This window comes from Pithys albifrons, chromosome 19 (genome assembly GCF_047495875.1).
Source record: "Pithys albifrons albifrons isolate INPA30051 chromosome 19, PitAlb_v1, whole genome shotgun sequence".
NCBI lineage: Eukaryota > Metazoa > Chordata > Aves > Passeriformes > Thamnophilidae > Pithys > Pithys albifrons.
Genome location: NC_092476.1, coordinates 12,984,234 through 13,002,876, shown reverse-complemented (window position 1 = coordinate 13,002,876; position 18,643 = coordinate 12,984,234). Strand labels below are relative to the sequence as shown.

The 18,643-nt window shown below is 50.9% G+C and overlaps 1 protein-coding gene across 4 annotated transcripts; it reads left to right on the top strand.

Moving 5' to 3' along the window:
* Positions 1-423: 423 nt before the first annotated feature.
* On the top strand, positions 424-16,732 carry LOC139680705 (ADP-ribosylhydrolase ARH1-like). Of its 4 annotated transcripts, none has more exons than XM_071573583.1 (8): positions 424-441; positions 7,191-7,336; positions 7,950-8,051; positions 14,405-14,503; positions 14,575-14,680; positions 15,202-15,281; positions 15,353-15,536; positions 16,090-16,732. In XM_071573583.1, the coding sequence occupies exons 2-8, from the start codon at positions 7,282-7,284 to the stop codon at positions 16,460-16,462; spliced, it is 999 nt and encodes a 332-aa protein (XP_071429684.1). In that variant the 5' UTR covers positions 424-441; positions 7,191-7,281; the 3' UTR covers positions 16,463-16,732. The 4 variants fall into 4 exon arrangements, with proteins under 4 accessions (XP_071429684.1, XP_071429683.1, XP_071429682.1 ...); XM_071573582.1 differs by lacking the exon at positions 424-441 and adding an exon at positions 3,435-3,528; XM_071573581.1 differs by lacking the exon at positions 424-441 and adding an exon at positions 6,017-6,058.
* The last annotated feature ends 1,911 nt before the right edge of the window (positions 16,733-18,643 follow it).

Sequence of the window (18,643 nt, the reverse complement as noted above, 5' to 3'; positions counted from 1 at the left end):
GCCCCCAGGTGTGTTACCTGTGCCAGGTGTGTCCCAGATGCATCACCTGTGCCAGGTGTGCCCCCAGGTGTGTCTGAGATGTGTCCCCTGTGCTAGGTGTGCCCCCTGTGCCAGGTGTGCCAGGTGTGTCCCAGGTGTGTCACCTGTGCCAGGTGTGCCCCAGGTGTGCCCACAGGTGTGTTACGTGTGCCCCCAGGTATGCCTCCTGTGCCAGGTGTGAGCCAGGTGTGCCCCAGGTGTGCCCCCATCTGTGTTACGTGTGGCAGGTGTGCCCCCAGATGTGTCCCCTGCCCCAGGTGTGCCACCTGTGCCCCCCCCCACGGGTGCCAGTTCAACGGCCGGGCCGACACCTGTAACAAGCTGGATGGGACGGGCTGTCCGTGCCAGAACAACACCGAGAGTGGCACCTGCCCTGACAGGAGGGACTGCTGGAGGCACCAGGTAGGCACCTGGGCACAGGTGGGGCAGCTGGGGACAGTGGGGGGGATTGGGGGGGACATTTGGGGGACATTGGGGGGGTTGGGGGACATTGGGGGGATTTGGGGACATTGGGGGGGTTTGGGGGACATTGGGGGACATTGGGGGGACATTGGGGGAGACACTGGGGGGACATTGGGGGGACATTGGGGAGGGCTGGGGGACATTGGGGGGACATTGGGGGACATTGGGGGGCATTGGGGGAGACACTGGGGGGACATTGGGGGGACATTGGGGAGGGTTGGGGGACATTGGGGGGACATTGGGGGACATTGGGGGGAACATTGGGGGGAGACACTGGGGGGACATTAGGGGGACATTGTGGGGGATTGGGGGACATTAGGGGACATTGAGGGGCATTGGGGGAACATTGGGTGGGACATTGGGGGGGATTGGGGGGCATTGGGGGACACTGGGGGACATTGGGGGGGTGTCTTGGTTTGAGGGGAAAACCCAAAATGTTTATCCACAATTGGGAGGGGACCCTTCTCCACAATAACCACGCCACTCTTTATCAAATTTAAGATAAGTAATTTTAATACAAGAAGGATAACTGTCCCCAGCTGTTATAAATATATATATATGTAGGTATAGGTATAACTATAAACAGACCAGAGCAAACCACTTCCCCAACACCACAGAGAAAAAACAACAACCCCCACTGTTGCAGACCGAGCTCTGGTGAGACTGCACACATCAATATGATGTTCAAGCTAATCCAAAGTTTATTCAAAAACACAGGTATATATGTGATCTTAAGTGACCCCGCCCCAGGTACTCCAATTGGTTGAGGCTGGAAACATGTCCTTTTAAGGTGAAAATGAAACCTGTAAGGTGGTCCTTCAGACCCACCTGAATCAGGGGCTGCAACATCTCCCCCTTTTGTTTCAAAGAACAAAGCAAAAATGCAAACAACATAATACACATAACTTCTTAGCTAACTCATCCAATGGGGAAATTGTAACAGAAAGGCTGAAAATTTTGAAAATTGAGAAATAACATTTTGAAAGTCTTAAATTTTGCTAATTCAAGACTTAACAGGGTATTTGCAGGTTACCCATCCCTACCTCCCCCTCTCTTTTCAAAATAGACTTTTGGAAGGAGGTACAGTAACCTTTGTAAACTAACACAAACTAATACATGACTGAGACACGTATGTTTGGAATTTGCAAACTTACAACTAGTGCAAAACAAGAAACTTTTCTTTCACGTGTGAAATTGTGGTCCTTCCTGTGCAGTCGTCACCGCACAGACCACTGTAAACAAACTACGAATTTTATTAAATTTTGTGCAAAGTGTCCAAGAGTGCAGAGTGACTTCACTTAGCAAAGAAGCAAGTTCAGTCCAGCTGAACTAAATCTCCTTATGCAATAGTTCAAGGTCCATTCTCAGAACTTCTGTGTGGCCATCACAGAGGTTTGAGAATGAAGCTTTGATTTTTAGTCCTTATACACTCTTGGTAAAGCAGCAAACAAGTGTGAATTCGCAGAGAAAATTCACAAAGGCTAAACATAACCACGTACATTCTGCAGAAAATGTTCAGCAGCTGTGGGGACAGGTGTCCTTATCCCTACAGCCTGCTGGGCAACTTGGCAGTGCAATAAGCTCAAAACTGCACTTTAACTGAAAGTTAACAGAATTTCAAAATACAGGCTAAACGACATGCTCTTGAACTGGACTGTTCTTGTTTGATTGGACAGTTAACGACTAGTCCTAGGCTACTACTGCTTGTGGTTGTGGTTGCCATATGGGGAAGGCAGCGTGGCTCCAGTTTCCATGAGCTTTTGACTGGCTGCGCCCCATGGCCTGCAGCCCCTCTGGTTTTTTGGAGGCCCAGCTCCCCACCCCATGTTTGTTAGAGGAGTACCATCCTTTTTATATTTAGAATGACAATCCTGGGCCTTGTGACCAAGCCTGTGACAACGGTTACATTCTCCAGTGAAGCTTTGAGTTCTGCTATATTTTGGTTGTGCTGGACAAGATTTTGTTGTTAAATTCCAGGGTCTTTTCCCCCTTTTTTTGCGTGGATTGTTTGCAAAGAGCTGTGGCTAGGGCAGAGGCATGTAGCTTTGCTTTTTCCTCCTCTTCTACCCAGGGCAATCTGGCACAGGCTTCAATTAACTGTACCAAAGTAGCTGTGGCTGGTAGAGAGGCTATGAGCTGTTTGCATTGAGGATTGGCATTATTAATTACCAGATCTTTCAATAAGGCTGGTTTAATGTCAGGGGTAGTATTTGGAGCAGCATCCAAAGCTTCTGTTACTTTATCTACAAATTCCATGAATGTCTGTCCAGGTTTCTGCATTATTTGCATATAAGGTAGAGAAGGTTTTCCCTTCTTAGACAGATTAGAGAATGTGGTCAAAGCAGCATTCTTTGACTGTTGCAAAATATGAAAATGTAATGCAGCTTGTGTTTGTGGGTCTTCGTAAGCTCCTGATCCCATTAGCTGGTCTAAAGATGCTAATCTTAAGGGATGTTCAGTTTCTAAGTGTATATTTTTTGCCTGTTCCTCTGTTAACTGCTCTTTCCATTTCTGTAGAAATACCATATAAGCAGTAGGAGGTAGAATAAACTCCATTAAAGCCTTTATATCAGCAGGAACCAAATTGTTATATTTCATAAAAGCAGAAATTTGGTTCTTAACCGAGGCATTATCATAACTATATTGCATTACTACAGATCGTATATTTTGCACAAGCTTCCAATCCAGTGCTTCCCATTTTGGACTCTGGGCAGTGGTAATCACTGGTGCACTTATTGGTAGCTGAATACCTAAATTTATTACAGCTTCAGCTAAACCTTTATATCTCTGTTGGCTATTAAAACGAAGGTCGCGAGGTGGCGCTGTGACTCCATCTGCAGAATCTGGTACCTGGGTATCAGAAAGCTTTGAAATTAAGTTATTTGCATTGCGATTCCCAGCTCTCCCCACCCTGTTCCAAGCAGAGGCTTCTTTTTCTTTCGGTGCCGTGCCTTTAAACGGCTGTGCTGTTGCTCTCCATTCCGGGATGCAGCCGGTGGGTGTGGCTGTCGGTGATGGAGGCTGCAGGTACCAGGTTGCTGGCACAGGGGAAGTCTCTACCGGCGCGGGGGGTTCGCAGCTGTGGGCAGCACACGGCTATCGAGGAGAGGGTCCCTGCCAGCGCTGCAGAGCTTGGGTCTTGCGTGCCCGGCGCCGTGGGAACTCGCTCCCGGGATGGCTGCGCTGTGGAGGGCGCACAGGGGATGGAACGAGCTCCACTGGCTCTGCTCCACTGGGGTGGGGCCCCCCCCTCTCCATGACGCAGTCGATCCACGCTGAAGGTGGTGGGGGTGGCGCGGGAACTGATTCGCCCCAGGGGCAGGCGAATTCAGAGCTGACCCCGGCCCCTGCGGGCTGCGGGGGACCCGCGCCTGGCACATGCGCCGTGATTTGCATGCAGTAGTGAGGGGGGTTGGGCGGTCCTTGCGCCTCGTTGCTGAATGCACGCGCAGCCTCTTTGTTTGGCTCAGCCGCGTGGTGACTTTTCGTGGGCTTTTCAATCACGTGGTCTCTTTGTTTTCCTGGCCACACGGTTTCCAGCCCCGCTGAAATGTCTCCCGCGGCAGTTTCCAGCTGCAATGGAGCGACTCCGGTGTACCCGCGGGGCGGTGGGGAGCGCGGCGGAGGCACGACTCCAGCCCCGAGGTACCCGCACGGCATTGGCGGCAGCAGTGGAACCGAAGGTGGATGGACAGGGGGAAAGCTGCTTTCCCTCATCTCTCTCTCGGCTGAGGGCACCCCCCATTGTGTTTTCTCAGATTCAGGATATAAATAAAAGTCACTCACGGTTTGGAATGGCTGGATGTTTTCTGCGGCGTGTCTCGTGGGGTTCCAGGGTTGCTGTTGAGGTCTGGCCGCTCCTACAGCGGCAGCCGGTGGTACAGGCAGGTAAAAGGTGGGCTCTGGGCTCATTTGCTGTGCATAGGCTGTTTCTTGGTAGTTATAAGGCGGTGCAAAGACGACTTCTTGGCTTTCTGCGGTGACGAACAGCGTGGAAAAGCCTTGATTCCATGGCTGTTGTGATTCCGTCGGGTTTTCCGGAGCAGGAGCGGGCAGTGCCGCGTGTGGGTACGGGAACGGCACAGCGCTGGCTCCGCGGCTCAGCTCCGGGCTCCGCTCTTGTGGATAAGGCGGCGGCGATGCCGAAGGGAACGGCAGTGGGGGTACCGCGGGCGGCACGGGCGGCAGTGGTGTGGCAGAGGGGTACCGTGGAGGGGGTACCGCGGGCGGTACCTGGGAGTAGTCAAGTTGGGCCAAAATTGTTTATGGTTATCCTCTAAGTTGAAGGCAAAAAGACTCAAGTTGCCTTTTGTGAATCCTTTCATTTCTCTTGTTTCTGTATCTGTATTCTTGTGATTCAGCCTGTAATTGGCAAAAGTAGCAGCTGTCCAATTTGCATCTGGCCCTGTAGGTTTTGGCAGGAGTCCAAAACCTGTAGTTCACCCAAACCATACTCCATTCTCAGTAACTATAAAGTGGTTACAAGGGGTCAGAAAGGCAGTAGGAGAGAGGGAAGCCTCGCCTTCTCTCCAGGGCAGTACTGGGGTGCTGCTATGTTGTTGCTTTTCACTTTGAAATATGGGTGCACGGCAGTCAAGTCAGGATCCCTAAAGATTGACCTCTAGGGTTAATATTACAGCACTGGGACTATCTCGTTGGCTCGGAAACAGAATTTAACAAGAAAGAGTTAATTAGACCAAGCAGCCTTCAGTGGCCAGCCTACACTAGGATAAGAGGAGGAATTTGGCCCAAGCATGGAGCTTTGGAAGGTGTCGCAGGTTTGGCCCTCAAATGTTGTTGCCAACCCTGGACTGGCCCCCCTTTCCCTTCCCAGAACTTTCCCAGCAAAGGAAAGAGGAAAAAAACACTGAAAAGAAACGCACTCTAACGAAACTGAACTGAATAAAAAGAAGAAATTATATTTTCTAACATTCACAAACCACACTCTACACACAATGCATAGGATCCCACCCCCAGGGGAGAGGGGAAGGGAGAAAAGGGGATTGATTAGCTGGAAAATAGGGAAGACACCAACCCAACCTAAAGAAACCTAATGAATCAAAACACAATTAAAAACCTCAAGGAAGGGGAACAAGAATGAAACAATCTCACCCAGGACAGGAGAACCACCAACAACCAGAGGGACCAGACTCCAACCACCTCCCACCAGCTCCTCGGCCAAGGAAGGAAGAAGACAAATTTAAACACCTCCTCCCCTGCTACGAGGAAGACACGTGTGGAATACTTGTAACTTCCTTAGATACAATGGTTACTGAGGAAGCCATGGGTCAAACCATTACAGAAGGTGAAACAGAGTTGCAGCTTTTGTAATTCCTACAAAAAGAAGAAAGGTGGAAAGAGATCACGTATGCAGAATTATTTCTCCTTTTGTTGGAAAATCCAGATTTCAAAAGGGACAGTGAGTCTGAGAAAACACGCATAGTACTGAAAGTTCTGGTAATACATAAACATAATGAAAGATTCCCTGTTGCTCGGACAGTACAGTCAGCAGGAGAGGAGTTCCCCCTCCAGGCCGAGAAGCCGTGAGGGAAGGCTGGTGCGGAGGCTGCTGGGGGAGCCGTGGGGGATGAAACAGAGGCAGGAGGGGCTGCAGAGGGTGTGGGTGCAACCGAGGGGGCGGAAGCTGCCTCCTTCACCAGTGCCACCACCCCTGAAATAGCCGAAAGAGCCCCTGCCTTAGGCTCTGCCCCTAGCACAGCCCTGGAGACCGCCCCTGGCTTGGGCACTGCCCCGGGGGCTGGCTCCGCCCCCGTCATCGGCCCCAGGGGTGCTGGAGTTGCCACTGCCTCCCGAGCGGGTGCAGTCCCTCCCATAGCGAAGGAGGGCGTAGTGGCGGGCACGGCACCTCCCGGCACCCAGCTCTGGGATTGCAGAGAGCAAGGGGGGCAGAGAAGCCGGCGGGGGAGGGACCGGCCCCGTTTTTCCCGGCGATTGAGGCAGAGGCTTTGTGTCAGCACCCCTTGGCTGCAGGACTGGTGCCGGTCCAGAAGCCTAGAGGGAGGGAGCAGTGTCAGCAGTTCCTGGAAAAGGGGGTGGTCTGGGTCCGGGCCCCCAGGGTCCCGTGGGTAGAGCCGCCGGCCGGTGCTGGTAGAGCGCACAAGGCTGCCTTGCCTGTGCCGCCCAGGAAAAGTTCGAAGTGATCTGTTAAGGGGAAAACCCCAAAGAGAAGAAGATGTTGGAGTTTCACAAGAAAGTGAAAACTAAAAAAGAGGGCAAAAACCCATAAAAGAAGCAAGGGGAGGGCAGGGCCAGCCCGGCTGCCCGTGGCAGCGCCTTGCCCGCTCACTACACAAGCCCAAGGCGCGGGGCCGCTCTGATCGCAAACCCGCGGAGGACTCTGGCCGCCTGGCAGGGATGGGGATTCGGTGTTCCCTAGTCCGTGGTTGCTATGGTATCCCTCCTCCTCCTCCCTGGTGCTGGCGCTTAGCAGAGTCGAAAACAGGGGGGAGGGTGGTGGTGAAATGGTTTTGTTGCTACGTTGCTACATTACAGGAAGAAAAGTTTAACTCCAACTTAGATAGTTTTGCCTACTACCCAAGGCACTAACTTAAGATTTAATCACAAGGGAAATTTAGGAGAATTTGAATTGAGAGAGGGGAGCTTTTATTTTGTTTAAGTTTAACTCGTTGAAGTAGAAGGATTTTGTCTGTGTTTCCTTATTTCCACAGTTGGAGAGAATAAGCACCTTCAAAAGACCGTGGCAGAGAGAACAAAGATGCCACCTGTGAGAAGGACCAGTCTGTGTGTTATACTGGAGTGATGCTTGTGGAAGTTTGCTTATTAATGCTGCATCAGAAGCCTTACTTACCTGAAGGTTTGGTTTGAGAAGCTAAAGACTTTCTCTGTTGGTCCCTGTGTTCTGGGTTTGCTATCAGCCTGTAGCAGTTACTGTTAGCTTCTGTGCCCCAGCTTGGCTCTGGGGCTGTAAGAGACCATTATATTGATGCAGGAAAAGACCAATAGTTGTCAAAAATCCCCTAGCATCCTCTGCTCTGTACTCATTAAACACCTTCCAGCAAAGAAAGTTTGATAATCACACATAGCTTTGAGCAGAACTGACAAGGTGTACGGTTCTTAAATCTTTTGTCCTTCACGTGAACTAACAATCTCCTATTAGAACGGGACTGTTTGCAGCAGAGTGGACTTGAACAATGTCACTGGAAACCCAGGCTGAGAGTGATACTAATAGAAACAACTTAATGCAAGAGGGTAAACAAATGACAGAACATGCCTTTACAGCTAGAAATACGGTAATCAAGTCAAGAAGCCGCAACATCTGATACACCAAGACAGAAAGTTTTGGACTATGATAAGAATTCCTGGGTAAACAGGACTTGAAGGAGAAAAACAGCAGTAAGATCACACAAATGAGATTGGATTGAATAAAAAATTAATAATATTAAATTATCTGTTCTTTGTGTTTGCAGAATTGTATCTGGATCAGTCAATCATCCTAAACAGGCTTTTGGTTATAATAGCACATGTGGCTCCAAACACTTGGAGAAAAAATAAAGAAAGCTCCTGTCCTGGTAAGTATTGCAAAATGAAATGTCTAGTCGGCCAGCTCCTGTAGACCTCCTGTAGACTTCTTTTTCACTATGGGAGCAATAACAACTTCAGGCTGCATGGTCTGTATAAGTTTTAAAGAAAAAAGGGTCTCTTCTGTGCGGCGTGGAAGGAAAGGGAGAAGGGTTTCCCTGCTATCACCTTTGTTCCATGGGGGCAGAGAAGGGAGGGAGAGACAAGAGTTCCAGGCAGTTGCAAGGCAGAGAAACCTCTGTTTATTCAAAAAACCACAAGGTAATGTCCAATCCTGGGGGCAGTCCCCAGGTTTGGCAGGATTGGGTGAAAACTGAGGAAAAGGCAGGGTCAAAGGTCGATTAACCAATAGAACTGGGACAGGGGCAGGGCCGGCTGGGACCCTGTCACTGCCCCCCCCAGCCACGAGGGATAACAGAACAGAGAGGGGAGAAGGGCCAAGGAGCCCTCACCAGAGCACCTGTGTGGGGACGAGCACTGCCCAATAGCTGGGCCATCAACAGAACAAAAGGCCTCTGGGCGACACAAAGAGAACTGGCAGGGTGTGGACAAAGACCCATCACAACTGAAACGCAGGCAGGGTAACAGAACTAGAAATTGCTTTTTAAAACTTCAACTGAGTCTCTTGAGTTTAAGGTGTTTGTCCAGTGCTGGTTTTGGAATTCATTTCAGCATCTTCCTACAGGTCTGGGTACTCATCTCAATGGGTATCTTTATGTCCTTCATCTCAGTTTGGGTCCCTGTGTCTTCAAAAGTTTGGGTTCCTACTTCTTCCATAACCTGAGTCTCCACCCTCTCCTCTATTTGGGTTTTTGCCTCTCCTGAAGTTTGGCTGGTTCTACTACGAGGCAACAGAAACATTATCATATTCACCAGTCTCCATAAATTTACCACAGCATTAGCTACCAACAACATCATTAATACATAGTTTGCAACTGGGTTAGGATGAAATACTGGTAGATCTGGTAATTGCACTGTGAGGTCATTTATATAAAAATCAAAACCAAAATCAAACTCAAGTAGGGAAAAGTAGGTATACTCATGTTCCTTAGGTCTTGGCACAGGAAAACTGTCTGAACTCAAAAAGACAGTCAATAAAAGGATTAATACATATATGCAGCAGGGAAGCATATCGTTTATGTTTCAGACTGCACTCTAAGCAAGCAGATAAACTAGTGCTGTTTACATAAACAATCTCTGGGAATACAGCCAAGTTCCCGAGAAGCCAGCCAAGGTCCTCGGTTGTTCCCGGTATGAGCCACTACTATCTGTGTCTTGGGTTGAGCTGGCAAAATGCCAACTGCCCAACGTAGAGAGAAAGGGTTCCCGCCACCTCCCGCCAAGGGAAAAGGAGGGAGAGAAAAAAACCCCAAAACCTGAAGTATATTATACAAAAGAAAGAAAATTAAAAACAGAATATGATATAATACATATATATACAAATGTGAGAAAAAGAAAAACCAGACTAACAACAATAACATCCGAGTCACAGCACAAAATAATACAGATTTCAGCCACCCAACCCCCCCAAAACGTCCGAAAAACTCTTCCAGAGAAATCTCCCAGAAAGACAAGAGAAAATTAACAAGAAAATGTTCACCTCCCTAGATAACACAAATGCAGGGGAGTGGCAAGGCCTGATCTCAGCAGGGCAGGGCAGTGCATCCTCACCCTTCTGAGGCAAAGACCAAAAGAGACAGAAGCTCCTCCTCCCTCTCTCTTTATACCTTGACACTTCTTGATGATATCAGATGATACGAAATACCTCTTTGGTTGCTCAAGCCATGTGACGCTTGTGTCTTCTGATCTATGTCAGATCCTTTGGGCCTGATAAATTTAGGCCTAACTGAGGCCTAAAGCCAAAACTACCACAGTCTGAAAAATTAATAAATGATTTAGATTCTACCTTGAAGAAAGTCCAGAGATTTGTTGTGTTGTCCAGATCCATAAGAATGGACACTCCTCTTCATCTGTCTTTGGACAAATGTGTGTCCCCATCTCAAGGTTATCTCAGGTACTGCACTGAGATACCTGCCCCCAAGGTACAACTTCCCTTCAGTGAGTAAGATGTAGGACCAAAATCACTCAAGTTACACCTAAGAATAAAAAATAGCATAAAAGTGAGCTAAGAATGGGGAGAATTTAGGGAAGGCTCCATCGTAACTTGTGGGATCAGTCAATGGGCTGAACCTGCCTCTCCTCGATAGCAGCCCATTGGATAAGAACTGCACTCTGTGCACACTGAATGATTTTCTCAAGCCAGCCTTTGTCATGGATTAGAGGTTGTCTGTATATTGCTTTGAATTAGTATATTGCTTTGAATACACTTTTGCAGTCATATATCACCAGCAATCCTTGAACCTTAATCTGTCACAATTTTATTAACAGTGTTATTCCACGAATTGTTGTTGTGAATTCTTCAAGGGCACTGACAAACATTAAGGGTTTGGGAAAACCTGCCCTTTTGACATGACAAGGGCCAGTTTCTACTTTGTGCTGCAAGAAACAAAGCCTCCTGCCCAGTATGCCCCACTTTACAGTGTAACCACTTGCCCAATCGATACCAATGCTGAGAATCTTCCAACTGATCAATTGTTATCTTTTTAATTTTTGTCATCTGATCTACGTTCTTGTTCCAAGTCTGTCAGGCCTGATCATTGGCATGAGCTTTGACCCATCTTATGTGGATTGGTCAGGACTGAACCAGTAACAACCACCACTTCCAATTTTCCTTCTGCAAAAACTTCTTTCCATTTACTTGCCAACCTAATGCTTCCCACTGACACAACCACTGTGTGGCACCAGCCCAGACTGCATAACTATCAATATATTATTGTTTTTGTTTTCTCTTTTACTGCCAGAAACACAGCTTTTAACTCTCCTACCTGTGCACTTCCCATTCCTTCTTCTACTACTTTCATTTCATCTGCAGGTTAAGAGCAACTGCTCCATACTTCCATTTACCATTGTTATGTTTGGCTGAGGCATCAGTAAAACAGACATGGTTGACTTCAGAGCTGATGTACATGCAGGAGCATCAATTACAGGACTAGGGTTATACAGCTATTGCAAAACCAGTATACCTATATCACAACTAACTGTCATTTGGTAGGTTGTGTCAGCCCTTCAGTTATCTGTGACTCCTGAGACATACACACCATTTATATACTGTTGGTCTTTGTGCAATCCCATCTGGTGGAGCACTGTCCTTCTTAATACTGGCTAACAGGTTAAAATGACCTTGGATTTGCACAGATTGGTGCTGTTGAATTTTTTCTACTTGTTTAGGAGCTTGGGTCACAGACAATAATCCCTATTCCCAGTTCAAGTATCTTTTTTCAGTATCTCTTAATGCTGTAGAACTGAATCCTAATGGTTGGTTGGGTCTGTGAGGGCCTTCCTGGAACATATTACAGTAAGTCCCGTGTTCAGCAAAACGCCATTGAACTATTATAGGATCACGGGAGTGAACTGGCCCAATTACTGATATGTTTTCAACTCTTCTATTAGCATTTGCAAAGCCTGTTAATGACTATCAAGCCATTCCCAGGTCTTTTTGTCCTCATAATGCATACAATGCTTTCATTGTTATAGAAAATCCAGAAACAGACAGGAGAATTGTATGGGGAGTGTGCCCTAAATATAATACCTCTGTGCTCTAAATCCTTAATTACTTCATTTATCCTGTGTCTGGCTGCAGGGGAAATAGAGCACTCTGATACTGGTCACAATAGAAAAGGGTAAGATTGGAGCAATATTTAATGGAGTAATTTCCATATACTTAACAGAAAATTTCCTGTTTGGAGTTTTTGCAGGTCTGAATGACTAAACATTCTCACTGAACAATTGCCAAACTTTTCCATTGCAGATACTGTATCCTAAAATATTTTCTTTATAGCTTGCAATTGCAAAGGTACATGAAGTCATTCATTTTTCCCTAGGTAACCATGAACCTAGGGAGGATTGGAGACTTATAATAATTCCAGCTCTAATTTTTCTTCCAAGGCTTCTGCTTTTCCCTCAGGTTCTTTAAATTGTGGTTCTAATAAATAATTTTATACCTAAAAACTGAGCTTTGGATATGAAAAGGAGGGTTTGAACCCTGAAGTTAGGTTTTGTGTTCTAAAAGATTGCTCTGTTAGCACATATTAAAAAGGGATCTTTAGGGGCTTAAAATAAGCTTTGAACCCACCAACTTTCAGGCTGAATCCTAAAGAGCAAGCTTTGGTCCCTGACAGATGGGTTTTGGAAGACCTGGACCCAACCTGTGCAGTTTGGGGGTGTCCTGGCCCACAGTCTCCAGAGCTTCCTCTGTTGGGTTCTGAAACCCCTCTTAACAATGTGGCAGGACAACACCTCCATTTTAATGTGTGTGGACAACAAAGCCTCCAAAACATCAATTTTTTATCCCCCACGTGCTGGCAAAATTTTTGCAACATGACAATGGATTTTAAACCTCATTATTCACCTTTTTTTTTAATACTAACCACCCCCTCCTCCAGATTTTTACCAACAAAACAAAGATTTGTGGCTCATTTGGAGCAAAACCAAGATAAAACCCTGGTGCTGGAGCTCAGGAGTCACCCCGACCTGGACCTGACCTGGGCTGTGCTGCTCCACTCAGAAATTCAAGCTGGTGCTTTGAATGTCTCACTTGGGACCCAGGCCAGAGCAGTTTTGGGAGATACTGCTCCAAAATATGGTCATGTTTTTGCCTTTTCACAGCAAAATAAGTATGGGGAAATATTTGGTAGAGCCATTCATCTTTGACATGCTTCTTCTCTCTCCTGGGGCTGCTGAACCCCAGCCCTCTGTGCCCCAAATCCTTAAGAGGCCTCTGGCCTCTGTGGAGGTTCCTTTTGTGTTTCTCTCAGGCTCTTTTGGGTGCCTCCATGCCCCTTCGGGGTATCCCTAATTTCCCTTTGGATGTCCCCCAGGCCCTTTAGGTTGACCGCCCCCAACTCCTCCATGCCCATTTGGGTACCCCCAGCCCCCTTTGGGTACAGCCCCCCTCCACCACCTCCCTCCATGCCTGTCTAGCTGTCCTGAGCCCCTCAGTTCCACTCGATGTCCTTTGGGACCCCTTGGAGCCTCTCTCTCTCTGGGTCTCCCTCATCCATAAACCCCTGGGGACCCTCGCTGTGGGGGCAGCAGCCCCGTGCCCCCATCCCTGGGGTGTTGTGGCCCCCTTAAGGGCCCCCAGCCAGCGCTGGCTCTGCGCCCCGAGCCTGCTGACAGGCATCCCCAGCTGCTCCGCCATGGAGGAGAAGTGAGTGCGCCGGAGCCCCGAGGTTCTCCCACTGCTGGCACCCCCTGAACCCACTGTTCCCCACAGGGTGCCCTCGGTGGAAGCCTACGAGGCAGCCATGGTGCTGAGTGGGGTGGGGGATGCACTGGGGTACCGGGCAGGCCGCTGGGAGTACTGCACCTCAGGCCCGCAGATCCACGCCGAGCTGGCTGAGCTGGGGGGGCTGGCGGCCATCACCCTTGAGCCCCCTGAGTGGCCTGTCAGCGACGACACCGTCCTGCACCTTGCCACCGCCGAGGGCCTGGCCACAGGTGGGGGCAGTCCATGGCACCCCACAGATAGAGGGGAGGGATGCCTGGGGTTGGGGTCCCCACTGTACCCCAGGCTAGCAGTGGAGTGTTCTGGGGAAAAGGGGTGTCTTCATTATACCCTCTGGGGGGTGGGAGGTACCTGTTCTATGCCTTGGGCTGTATAGTGGGGTCTGAGGGTGGGCTTCAGGGGTCCTTGTTATAGTCCTGGGCTGCATGAGGTGGAAGTCCCCCATTGTATTGCTGACCCAAACTGGAAGGTTGCTGGGAGGGGCCTTTGGGGGGACCCTGACCAGCCCTAAAGGGGACTTGGGGGCATCCTAATTCCACTTTCCCTCTCATCTCCCCTTTTAGGGTTTAGCCAATGAGGTTTTTGTGTGTGTGTGTCCTCGTTTCCTCTGCGGGTGCAGGTGGGGAGTGTGGGTCTGTCTCTTATGTGCCCATTCCTCTCGTAGTGGGGGCTGGAGGAGGGGGCATTTCCCCCTCCTCTTTGGGGATCTGGCAGGGTACCCCTTTCCCACCCAAACTGGAGCACTCAGGATTCCCAATTTCTCCACAAAACTTGTCCTGCTTCTGCTCCACTTTTGGGGAGGTCCATGGGGAGTGCTTCCTTTTCCCTCCAGTTTTGGGTTGTCTGTGGAGCGATTTTCCCTTTTCCCCCATTTTTGAGGGGTTGAAGTGAGGGTTTTCCTCTTCCCCTTCAGTTTTGGAAGGTGCACGGGGCCTCTCCCTCCCCTCCCCTCCTGGCCAACCTGGGTAACCCAGGAGGTCCTCACCCCTCACACAGGCCTTGAGGGGGAACCCCTCCTGCAGGAGCTGGCACGACGCTATGTGGCTGCCATGGGGGACATGGAGGGACGCAAGCCTGGACCCACGAGCATCCTGGGTGAGCGGGGTTCAAGGAGTCGGGGAGAGGCAGGGGAGCTTAGGAGGTCTCACACCCCCGTGCTCCCCCAGGCACCTCACAGCTGCGGCCAGGGGAGCCTGAGGGCTATCGCATCCCCTTCAACCCCCGCGGCACTGGCTGCGGGGCCGCCATGCGCAGCCTGGCAATCGGCCTCAGGTGGGGACGGGGAAACGGGGGGGCACATGGCGGTGGGAGACGGAGGTATAGACCTGGGGGTATGGGGACGGGGTGGGAACAGGGATGTGGGAGTGTCAGAAGGGGTGGAAACCTGGGACACAGTGGTGTCATGGCTGGAGGGACAGCGACATGGGGGGACATACGGGGGATGGGGGTGAGGAGTGTCAGAGGTGGGGGAATGGAGACATGAGGATGGGTGGGCTGGGGAAATGGGTGTGTCAGAGCTGGAGGGAAGGAGACATGAGGGGATGGGGGTGGGGCTACAGGGACATGAGGATGTTAGAGGGAGAATGGGGATACAGAGATGGGTGGGGCTGGAGACGACAAGGCCTGGGGTTTGGGGACATGGTAGTGCTGGAGCTGGGAGGTGAGGCACAGCAATAGGGAGAAAGAGCACAGCAGGAAGAAGGGCAGTGGGGACAAGGGTGGTGGGATGGGAATGGGAACAAGGCTGGGGATACAGGACCAGAGGAGCGGGGACTTGTCTGATGCCAGCACAGGTACCCACATGCCTGGGAGCTGCCGACACTGATCCGGGTGAGCATCGAGAGCGGGCGCATGACCCACCACCACCCTACTGGTGGGTGCCAGCCTGGTGGGGGCAGGGCAGGAGGGAACACAGGAACACCCCTGAAGCCCCTCTCCCTACAGGTTACCTTGGGGCACTGGCAGTGGCCCTCTTTGGGGCACTGGGGGCTCGGGGGGAGCCCCCAGAGCGCTGGGGGGCTGAGCTGCTGCGGGTCCTGCCCCTGGCATGGGACTACGTGGAAGGCACCGGTGTGGCTGTGGAGGACAATGCTGCTGCCTGGCCCTTCTTTGGGGAATCCTGGCACCGGTGAGGGGACACTGGGAGAGTCCTGGGGGGACATTGGAAACACAAGGAGGGACTGGGGAGGATACTAGGAGAGGCTCAGCGCGCCATTGGTATCACTGGTACCTGCTAGGCTATCTGCCAGTCCTGGCAGCGCATTGCACTGGGGTCAATGCTGACCCTAATGCCCAGTCTGTCCATAGGGCTGGCAGTGCCCATCCTGTCCTTGGTGCACCCAGTGTCCCCACCAGTGGTGCCATCCTCAGAGACACTGATGTCTGCATCCCTAGAGTTCCTGGGGTTTGGGTTTCCCCGGTGTTACTGGTGTCCCCACTGTATCCACCCCCCAAATGTACCAACTGTTCCCACTGTCCTCACAGGTTCCTGAGGGCATGGGGTCTGCTAGAGAGACATAGCCCAGTGACCGCAGTGACCCCAGTGTCACTGGTTATTCCCTTGTCTGGTGGCACCAATGTCCCCAAAGACACCTGCGCCCCTGATGACTCCCCATGTCTCCAGTGTTTTCTCTGCTGCCACCAATATCACCAGTGACCTCAGTGTCCCCATGTCCCTGCAGGTACCTGGACTCCCGTGGGCTTCTGGAAGGTTGTGGCCCTCCCCAGGTGCCATCCCTTCTGTCCCCCGCTGAGCGGGACACAGCATACCTTGGCTGGGCGCTGGAGGGGTGGCCAGGGCGCAGTGGCCATGATGCACCCATGGTGGCCCTGGAAGCCCTGCTGGCAGCTGGGGGGTGCTGGGAAGACCTGTGTGGCAGGGGAGTGTTGCATGGTGGGGACAATGATTCAACGGGAACCATCGCTGCTGGGTGCTGGGGGCTGCGGGGGGGGCTGACATCCATCCCCCCAGGGCTGCACTGCCGCCTTGAGTACCGCGGGCGGCTGTGTGATGCTGCCCACCAACTCCATGTGCTGGCCTGGGGGAGACAATGAGCCTGCCCTGTGTCCCTGATATCACCAGAGCACAGCAAAGACCAGCATGGGGTCTTGGAGAGGCTTAAGAGGGTCTCTGGGGGTCAGCAGGCCTGGGAGGGCCCCTAGGAGAGCCCTGGGTGAAGCAGGGCCCTTCAAGGGGTCCTGGGGTCTCAGGCAAGCCCCAGGGAAACCACCATAGCTGTGCCTAGGTGGCCTTTTATCCCTCCCCAGTTTAGGACCCCAGAACCTTACCAAGTTGTCCCCACATTAAAAAACATATCCTCCCAATTCACTCTGGGTCTGAGTGTGTGCCTGGTGCCTCTTATCCTGCCTCTGCCAGTGTTGAGACCATACCTGGGTAGGACCGTCTACAGTCAAACCTGCTCCAGCCTGAGCAGCCCTGGCTCCTGCAGCCGCTCCAAGAGGCTCCTGGCCATGGGGCATTTCCATGGCCCATTCCTGGGCTGGCTTGCAGGCAATCCACCTCTCCTGTACTGGTAGCTCAGGGCTTAGATCCAGTGTTCAAAGGGTGGGCTCACCAGTACTGAGTGGAGAGGAAGGAACACGTGACCCCATTGCCACCCACCTCCAAGTGCCACCCAGGATAATAATGGCTGCCTTTGCATCCTGCTGCTCATGGTCACCTTAGTGGGCCCCAAGGTCCTTCAAAGCAAAAGGGATGAGGCCCCAGAGGGATGGGCCCCATGCTTAACAACACTGAGGGGGCTGACCTGTGATATGATGGGCATGCAGGGTAAAGCACCTCTGGTTGGGCCCAGGGTTCACCAACCCAAGGATGATGGGACTAAGGACTAATGGGCCCCAAGGGTAAAAAACAGCCAGGGTGGTTGGCCCTAGGGTTAACCCCCCCAGAAGGTGATGGCCCCTAGAATTAATCCCCCCAAGTGTGCGTGATGGATTTGTTCTGAGAACAGGGTTCATAACACAGGGATGCTTTAGTTAAAAACCTCTCACGACTGGAACACGAATCTCAATGACTAGAAAAAACCCATAAAAACTGAGATCCCAAACTACAATTTCAAGGTCCAAAGGGTTATTTTTCCAATTCAACCCTAATCAAGCACAAACCCTGATATATGTAACACAATCCTCCAAAGCAGGGAGAACAGCATCCCTTTTAAATCACAAAAGCCTACATGTGGGAGACCAAATAGTCAACTTAAGAGCCAAACCTACATTTTCATACTACCAAACCACATTTGGACATTCCAAGGTTTATGCTTTTTAAGTTCAAAGATTCATTTAGAGGGCCCAGAGCACCATTTTGAAGGCTTCAAGTTTGATCTGGAAGATTCAAAGCCTCATTTGTAGAGTCATTTTTTGCCCCAAACCATATGTACTAGGTTCCAAATCCCCTCTCTCATCTCAGGGGAAGAGAATTCACTCTGCAATTTGATGGGCTCAAACCCACCTTTTAAGCCTCCCCACACCCGTTTCCTCATGCACTTATGAGTAAAGTAGGTCCTGAGCTACTCTGGTGAGGGTGAGAGTGCTCATTCTTCCTTCTCTGTGATGGTGCTGGTGTCTCCTGTCACACCTGAAAGCAGTCCAGCTGCTTGTGGCTCTGCTTCCACAGTTTTTTTTGGCAAGCTGATGTATTCCTACCCTTCCAGCTGGGACATTTGAGACACAGAGTGGCAGGTTTTAAGGGCTGCAGTTGGCTGGCTCCATCCAACAACAGGTCTTCCTGCGTGAGGTGGGACAATGCTCGCATCCTCATCTGCAGAAGCGGGGAGTCCCCATGGTCCTGGAACAGGGCCTGTAGCTCCTCTTGCCTCCCTCAGAAAGCACCACTGAGGGCAAAACAGCCTTCATGCGAGGGTGCTGTCACCTCTGTTGTACAGTATTGTACTACTGGGCTGATGACCACAGTCGCTGGAGACTCCTGGGTGTGCTTGAACTGCCTCTGCCCTGACTCCAGCACAGCTTTTTCAGTAAGGGAAGAAGAAGAAGACTTGGCATCTCCTCCCCCAGGGCTCACGTTACCACCAAGGGTCCCCAGAGTGCCAGCAGTCACCAAATGCATCGACAGACCCACAGACACGGTCCCGCCTCAGAAGGGCTACTGGGATCTGCAAGGGCAGTTTGAGTGTGCTGGGGAGTGCTATACTTGTCTCCCTCCCAGATTTCTTGTGAGGGCCAACCCCATGGAATATTCTGGGGGGATATTTTGCAATC

Coding starts and splice junctions, on each gene's coding strand:
- LOC139680705 (XM_071573580.1), top strand. Junction 13,621..14,404: donor CGCCGAGGGCCTGGCCACAG/GTGGGGGCAGTC, acceptor CCCCTCACACAG/GCCTTGAGGGGGAACCCCTC. Junction 14,681..15,201: donor AGCCTGGCAATCGGCCTCAG/GTGGGGACGGGG, acceptor ATGCCAGCACAG/GTACCCACATGCCTGGGAGC.